The 8,371-nt window shown below is 45.3% G+C and overlaps 1 protein-coding gene across 1 annotated transcript in view; it reads right to left on the reverse strand.

The window, feature by feature from the left end:
* Nucleotides 1-2,199: 2,199 nt before the first annotated feature.
* Nucleotides 2,200-8,371, reverse strand: part of sox18 (SRY-box transcription factor 18) — a 6,340-nt gene continuing 168 nt past the window's right edge. Inside the window, exons 1-2 of the mRNA XM_020108906.2 lie at nt 7,744-8,371; nt 2,200-6,191 (exon numbers count right to left, since the gene is read on the reverse strand). The exon at nt 7,744-8,371 is cut by the window's right edge and continues 168 nt beyond it. Of these exons, the coding sequence (XP_019964465.1) occupies nt 4,951-6,191; nt 7,744-8,134 (1,632 nt within the window). The 5' untranslated portion in view covers nt 8,135-8,371 and the 3' untranslated portion in view covers nt 2,200-4,950. The remainder of the gene's footprint in view (nt 6,192-7,743) is intronic.

Raw genomic sequence — 8,371 nt, forward strand, 5'->3', positions numbered from 1 at the left:
CATCGCGACCACATGTGGCCAATAAAACACCACAAGACTGAAAGAGACGGGAAAATCCCTCTCTCTCTCCCTCTGTCTCTCTCTCCCTCTGTCACTGTCTCTCTCTCCCTCTGTCTCTCTCTCCCTCTGTCACTGTCTCTCTCTCCCTCTGTCTCTCTCTCCCTCTGTCTCTCTCTCTCTCTCTTCTTACATTACACACACTCATCTCTCTCCTCCCTTGTTCCTCTTCTTTTCTTTCCTGTAGTAAAGTGATAACAGTAGTAAACAGCCTCACAGCTCAGATCTCCGTCAGCGGTTAAAACCCACAGGAGCCTACCGGTGGCAGGAACCTTCGTCGTCATGGTAACAATAATGTGACGTACCTGACGTTCTCCGTGATGGTGACACTTGGTTAAAGTTTGGTAACTGCGTGGTTAACTTTGGAGGAGACAGCGGTTTGGGCTAAAATCTGCACGTTCTGAAGTTTAGAGGATCGTTGTCGTCATGGTTACAGTAATAAACATAAAACCAACAACGTCTGACTCAAACTCACGATGGTCTTTACATCCCGCCTGTCATATTCACAACAGCCACTAGAGGCACGAGGCCGTGACAAGATGCTCCGCAGACGATGGTTTCACAGCGAAGCAGAGAGACGGAGTGAGACTGAAGAGTTGGAATCCAGAGGAACTGAGAGTATCTAGTAATCTATTACAACAAACTGTGGGTGATGAGTGGCAGGTGTGTAGAGTGTGAGTCTGTCACACACACACACACACACACACACACACACACACCCACACACACACACTGTGGAAGCTCACGTGTTCATTTCCAGGGGAATCCAGGCTTGTGTTATCTTTTCCAGTCAGAGTAACAAGCAGAGGGTGAGGTGTTCCCACAAAAATATACACCTCTTCCTCTCTGTTCCCACACACACACACACACACACACACACCCACGCACACACACACACACACACACACACACACACACCCTTTCCGAACATCCCAAACTTCCACAGGAGTTTCCTCCTTGCTGCTCACATTCCTGTCAGTTACCTTAGCAACACACACAAACACACACACACACACACACACACACGCATGCACACACACACACAGAACATGACCTGACATAGGAAAACACACTCTCTCCACACCACACACACAATCCACTTGGTTTCCAGCCCAACTTTCTGCTGTGCAACACCAAAAAATAATCGAATCGCATGAAAACGCAGGTCCGACTAAATGAGAGGCGAAGTGTGAGAGCGAGGAGGACGGAGGTGGAGGAGGGAGATGGGATGAGACCAGTGAAATGTCTTGATGAAAAGATGTGAAACTGTTTGGTTTGAATGAGTTATTTGATGATAAAAAAAGTTTGGTAGAAAGCGGAACAAACAGTTTAGGAGGAAATGGAGATGAATCCAGTAAATATACAGTTTGTGCAGCTGTTACTATTAAAACAAAGTTTTCAGATGTGAGGCACATCGGCAGCAGAGAGCAAAACTGAATACCTGAAAAATATTGATTATAATATAATAATTTACCTGGTGTCATAAAAACACAACCGAACATCAACTATCATACAACAGTGTGTGAACCACTGTGGACGGATCGTGGAAGGTTTGAATCCTAAACGTAGAGCGGGAGTCTGCCTCCAACTGAACCTGAGATGATTCCACAGGAGAGGAGCTTGATGCTGAACGCTCTGGCTCCTCCTCTACTTTTAGACTTGAGGGACAACAGACTGAATTCTGGGAGCTCAGGGCTCTAGTGGTGATGTGGTACTTTGAGCTCTTTAAGGTTTGATGCTGCCGTGTTATTCATGTAGGTGAGGAGGAGGATTTTAAACGTAACAGGAACCAGTGTAGTGAATCTAATAAGGAGACATGTGGTCTCTGATCCTGGTTCTTGTCAGGACACGTGCTGCAGCATTTTGGACAAACTGCAGAGTAACGACTCACTGCTGGAGGCTGATAATACAGAAGAACAATAATCAAGTCTGTGTGGGACAAAGACGTGGACTTCTCTTCCTGGTTTATTGAAATGTTACGTAGGTGGAAAACAATGGTTATAAATGAGTTTTTAAATGAGAATCACTTGTGATTGGATCCCTGAGGACAGACGTTACCAGCGTGTGTGAACGGGACGGATTCAGTTCTGAGCTGAGAAAGTTTGATGGGTTCCTCCACAGACTCACATACAAACATTGACACTTATTTTATTATTTATTCTGTGAAATTACTTTATGAAACAAAACACATCCATTTACAACCAACCCACACTTTTCAAATACAAACAAAAACAAAACCATTTTCTACACTTATAGAGGAAATATAAAAATGGTCCCTGTCAGACATGTTTAGAAGAATCCCAGTGACACTTCTGGGAAACTCCTGGTTTTAATTTGTCGTTATACGACTGCTGAGAAAATGTTCTTTGTTTTAATCCCAAAATCTTGGGTGTTTCATTTTTTTCCTTCTGATAATTATTACCAAAAGCCCAGAGTTATTGCACGGCTCCAGAAACGCCTGTCTCTGATGTTCTTTGTGTGTCACGGTCAATTAAAATGGAAACAAGACTGTTTGGTGTCAACAGAGAAGAATGTCAAATGCAGATGTAGAAATATTTTTTAATGCTTCAAGCTTGAACTGCTGCTACCCTGCGGCTCGGTCCTCCAGAGGAAATGTTTGGAAAAATCTAATGTTCCTCTGTTTTCAGCCACAAGGAACGATGCGGTAAATAGAACTGGCTTCACTGTGCAGAACGCTCCATTTTCTTCTACTGTTTCATGTACAAAAAAAGTATTGTCTGTAAAACTAATGCAGAACAGATGCAGGACAAATCCTCGAAGAGACTGACTGTATACAAAACTATTACAGGAAAGATGCTACATAAACACACAGCGACCTGGACACAACTGGTTTATCTGCACAAACCACACATCCTGACTTTAACTTCCAGTAATGAAGGGAAATAACTGTGTGGACCAGTTCCATGTTCATGTCACAGATGGAACAGAAATCATTTGTTATTTAAAGCAAAGTTGAAACTATAATACACACGAGAGAAACTCACGGCTCCATCACATCCTACAGAAAACCTTTTTGGTAACTTTTTCACTTTATTGTCCAGAGTGAGATGAGAACATCTGAGCTGGAGGCAGAAAGCTTAGCTTAGCATAAAGACTCACCCACCTGCCACCATCATGGGGGTAACCTAACATCTACGATATTTACAACAGATTTCCCACTGAACTCACAGACATGAGTGATTTGATCTTATCTCAATCTCTGCATGAAAACAGTATATTCCCTCAATGTTCAATTATTCCTTAAGATAAATAAGATTCTTTAAAACAAACACATTTCTTTCTGTACAAAAAGTATTTAACAATATGGACTTTAGGTTTTTATTAAGTGGAGTTCCCTCTATACAGCTAAGACATTAAACCCAGTGCAAAGAGAACAATTCATAGTCTCAGTTTCTCCCTCAGCATCGACATCCAGACAGTAAACTGCTTCATCAAAACCCAACAGTTTCTTTTCTCCTGTAAATGAAATGAAGAGCAGAACGACCTCAAAGCTAAATGATCATCGTTTACCGCACGAGTTCCAACAGCACTTTGTTGAAGTGAGACCAGAGAGGCTTCGTGTTTGGATGAATGAAAACATATCGTGTTTCCAAAGAGCAAAGTGAGTTAAACGTAAAGATGTTGGCTCAGATTTTGACGTGAGGCCCTGTCACAGACGGAGATAGACGGGGAATCACGGTCAGAACAAACCCGAGCCGGCTTGTAAAGCATCCTGATGGTTTGTGGGAGACGTCAGTGGTCTGGTTTGGGTCCATGGCCGAGGTTTTATTTTCTCTCAGTTCATCTGCAGAGCTTGTCCTTCATTGTGCTTTATGGTCCCTTTGATTTGACTTGAATTGAACTTGATGACGTTGGGATGATTATTCGTTCGCTCCTGAGATGGAAAATAACGTGAGATGATCGTAACATTCACATTCATCACAGATGTGGATTTTTCTGATGATCGGTTCGGGCGGGGCATTTAAAGGTCTTTCCTTTAGTTCCTGTGGTGCCACCTCAGGGTCCAGAGTGCAGACAAGCAGCTCAGAGCTTCGGCTCCTGCTCACAACACTGAGACAAGTGGAGATCCTCCACCTCTGAATCCTCCACACTGTGCAGCAGGACGAACAGTCTGAATGCAACCAGCTACTGATCAAGACTAATTAGCATTGTGCTAACGGAGAGACGAAGCACAACTGAAAAACTCATCACAGCTCAACTACTTCTTTATTTCCTTGTATTTTGTCTTTGAGAAGAATCTTAGTGTCTAAAGAAAAAAAAACGATTTCATCCTCGGAACAAACAATGCATCATGTTAACCTGCTTTTATTCTACTGTTCATTTAAATCAACAGTAGCTCCTCCACCTCCTCCCACTCTCCCACAATGAAGCCAAAATATCCTGGATATGAGAATCTAGGTCCTGATTCAGTCTTTTCCTGTTTTTATATCATCAATAACTAATTCAACCAAACTGATCAGAAACACTTGAACATCAGTGAGATGAGAAGGAGCTGAAATGACAGAACCATCTCTGACAGACATTAATTTAACGTCTGCTTTGATTGTTCAGTTTGATCCATGTCCCATCTGCTAACATGGAGGAGGAGGTTAACGATCTTTACTGCAGTGAGCCACCAGGGGGTGCGAGAGATGCTTCGGCTTTCGGGAGCTGTCATGGCTCAGATTAGCCACACGAGCCGCAGCTCGAGCTCCAGTACAAGTTTGCACAATGATTAACTTACAATTAATAGTTTAGAACAAATCCACGGTTTATAATCCCAGTGAGACTCTATGAGACAACAGGAGCTGAAAGTGTTGTGGACACACGTGTTCTCCTCGTCATAGGACGGCGGCTCAGATGAACAGCGGTGTGGTGACGGAGGAGGACGGTTTATCCAGTGATACAGGCGCTGTAGTAAACAGCACTGCTGGCATCAGACAGAGCCGAGATCAGGGGGCTGCTGCCGTCATCGCACACGCTCAACATGCTGCTGACGTCCCTGCTAATGATGCCGCTGCTATTCATGCTGCTGCCGATGCTACTGCGCCCACCCAGGACTTTGGACCCGCCCCCACAGCCAACACCAAGCCCGAAGGCCTCGTCTCGATTCCTCCCGATATTCACGTACTGGTCGAATTCATGTCTGTCCACCTCAGACCAGAAGTCAGCAGAGGAGGAGCCCAGGTGTCCCGTGGACTCTGGGTTGGACGGGTCAACGTGTGAAAGAAAAGTAGATGGAGGGACAGAGGACGAGGAGGGGGACGTCTCAGGAGGAGGGGACAGCTGCCCCAGGTGAGAGGGGGGGAAGTGGGTGGCGCTCTGGGCTGAGTTCCCACACATTTGACTGAAGTAGCCGACAGGGGCGGTGCTCAGGGGGGTTTGGTGGCATTTTATTGGCTCAGACAGGCTGATGGAGGGCGGGGGGTAGGATGCAGGGGAGGGGGAAGGGGACAGAGGTGGGGGGCACTTCGCAGGACTGCGTAACGTGACGTGGTGACAGGAAGCATGAGAGGGATTCAACCTGCCGGAGCTCAGGTTTGACTCAGCAGAACTGACGCAGCTCATCCCCGAGCCCTGCGGCGCCGCACCGTGCACGGAGCTGTGGTGGCCGCTGTAGTGAGGACTGTAATGCTGGTTATGATGGTGGAGGTGGTGGTGGTGGTGGTACCCGCTCCAACCTCCCATCGCCCCCTCCTCTTGGATATGTTGGGGGAAAAACACAGACTCTCCATCTTCCAGAACATCCAGAGGGGACATCTCTGGGGTGGGCAGGCCGTAGCTCTCCAGCTCTGGGTGTCCCGGGGCCTGCAGGTCTCTGAAGTGACCCAGAGAGGGCAGCAGGTGGTGGGGGTGGTGGTGTGGTGGAGGGTGTCCATATGCAGAACCTCCAGAGACACTGTCTACACCCAGTGGGCTGAGACCAGGTCCCAAGCCCAGGCCTGGTGCACCACCCTGGGCCAGGCTGTGAAGCAGAATGCCCGGTTCGACCCTCTTCAGTTTTTTGGTGGTCTTCTTCCGACGAGGTCTGTACTTGTAGTTGGGATGATCCTGCAGGTGCTGCACACGCAGCCGCTCTGCTTCCTCCACAAACGGACGCTTGTCTGTGGCGCTCAGGTTCTTCCATGACTGACCTGACGGAACAAAGACGTTACATAATAATCAATCATCACAAAAGAAAAGAGATCAAACTCTTTTATTGATCCCAGTTATCAAGTATTCAACTTTTCCACATCATCTTCATCAATCATTAGTTTTACACTGATTCATTTCTCCATTAATCATCTAAAGAAAATTAACATATTGAAACTGTTTGTGTCCAACACGTTATTCAAAACCACAAATTTATACTAAAAACAAGAAACCTTCAAAATATTCAGATTTACCAAGTTGGAGTCATTTAAATACCAAGATTAAAATAACTGATAAATGAAACTGGAGTAAATAATTCAAATTTCTCAGCTCAGGTCAAAGCTGGAATATTCCCTCTGATTGATGCTGGAGGTTCTGTGACGATTCAAACAGAAACATCTTTGTTTTCAAATCATATTTCAACCTATAGGACGTCCCACCAAGTTTAATGTTGTGGTCGTATAACAGCCGCTGCCTCAAGAACTCGTGCTGTGATGGACGTCGTGTGTTCTTGTGATTCATCTGCTGTGACTTCAACATGGAATAAATATCTGCTGAGATTCATATTATTCTAATTATTTTACTGTGATTAGTCCTTTTGCTTGAGAAGTTTGGTTTTGTACTTGAACCAACCTGCTGAATAATCTGTGGTGCTGTATAACGTTGAGAACAATACGAAGAATTCAGTGGAACGTCTGAGCGCTGACCCTGAACGACTGGCTCCTCTCATGTAAAAATCTTTTCTAAACACACTGGCCCCCCGCACAGATTCAAGATGATCATAAAAAACGTTTCCTCGCTGGAGGAGAGCAGCGGCTGTGGTCGGCCTGGATTCATGTGGGTCACTGTGGATTCTGTGTTTTCACAGAACTGTGGAGTTTGGATCATAATGAGCACGATGACGGACAGAGACGTGATTTACTCTGCAGGAGAAGTTTCTAACGACATCGCTCCATCACTGAGGAAACTTTCATTACTTCACAGTCCAACTTTGATGCTCTGAAGTCTTTTGAATGTGGAGAAGTTTTGTTTGATCTCCCTGAAAGATGTTTTAAATCTATAATGTCAAACTGTGCAGTTGTTTTTCATCCAATAAGAATTTATCACAGATGTTCAGTGCTTCAGTCAATGTTAACACAACTTCCTGTGTTAATGATATACACACACGTAAATATGCATCAGTTCAAGTCATATTTTACTTGATTAGTTCATTTATTTATCTAAGGAAGTTGATAATTATACAGGTTGTGTCATCATGAAAATATGAAAAGAGAAATCTAACATTCAGCTTTTCATGGTTTATATTAGTTTTAAAAGAAACAATGGTTTGAAGAGTCCAGGCTCATTCACCTCATTAGTTAAGACGATCTTGACCCAGATAACGAGGATTATCACGAGGCCATGACGCTGTAGACTTCACACTTTATTCATTCAATGAATTAAACAGGGTTCGTCTCTATTTGGACTTTTAAAAAAAAGCCAGATTGGATTTCGTGTGTGTGGTTTGAATGTTTGATGCTGTTTCAGAGGCTGAAGCTTTTGTTCTCATCTTACCGAGCATCTTGCTGAGCACAGCATTGTGAAGGTCGGGGTTCTGCAGCGCCAGTCTCTTCCTCTCATCTTTGGCCCAAACCATGAAGGCATTCATGGGTCTGCGGATCCTCTGCTCGCCCCCCACGACCTTCCCGTCGGCCGTGCCCACCGACACACCTCCTGCCTGGGTCAGGGCCGGGCTCTGTCCCCCCGACCCGGGGTTCAGAGAAATCCTCGGTTCTGTTCTCCTCACGCTCCCGGCTCCGAGGCCATCGGGTGAACCGCAGTCCTCGGACAGGTTCTGCTCAAAACCCATTTCAGAATCAGAAGTTGGACTCGGGGTTCTGGACGTCCAGTGACCCCCAAGAGACAGAACAGTCTCTCTGGACAACCTGGGCTCCGGTAAATTCATTCCAAGACCGGACTTTGAGTCAGCTTAGTCCAACTGAAATTGTGCAAACGTCTGTCCCAGTTTGTTGGGTTGCAAAGTTCTTGAAAAAACGTGTAACTCAAAGCGTTTCAGACGACAAAGATGAGGAGATGAATGTGATGGATTTGGAGCAGAAGTCCCAAAGCACAGCATCGAGATGTGAGAGGAGGGAGAAGGAGAGAGAGAAAGAAAACAAAGACGATGTGGTGCAGGATATTC

This window comes from Paralichthys olivaceus, chromosome 6, assembly GCF_024713975.1.
Source record: "Paralichthys olivaceus isolate ysfri-2021 chromosome 6, ASM2471397v2, whole genome shotgun sequence".
NCBI classification, from domain to species: Eukaryota; Metazoa; Chordata; class Actinopteri; order Pleuronectiformes; family Paralichthyidae; genus Paralichthys; species Paralichthys olivaceus.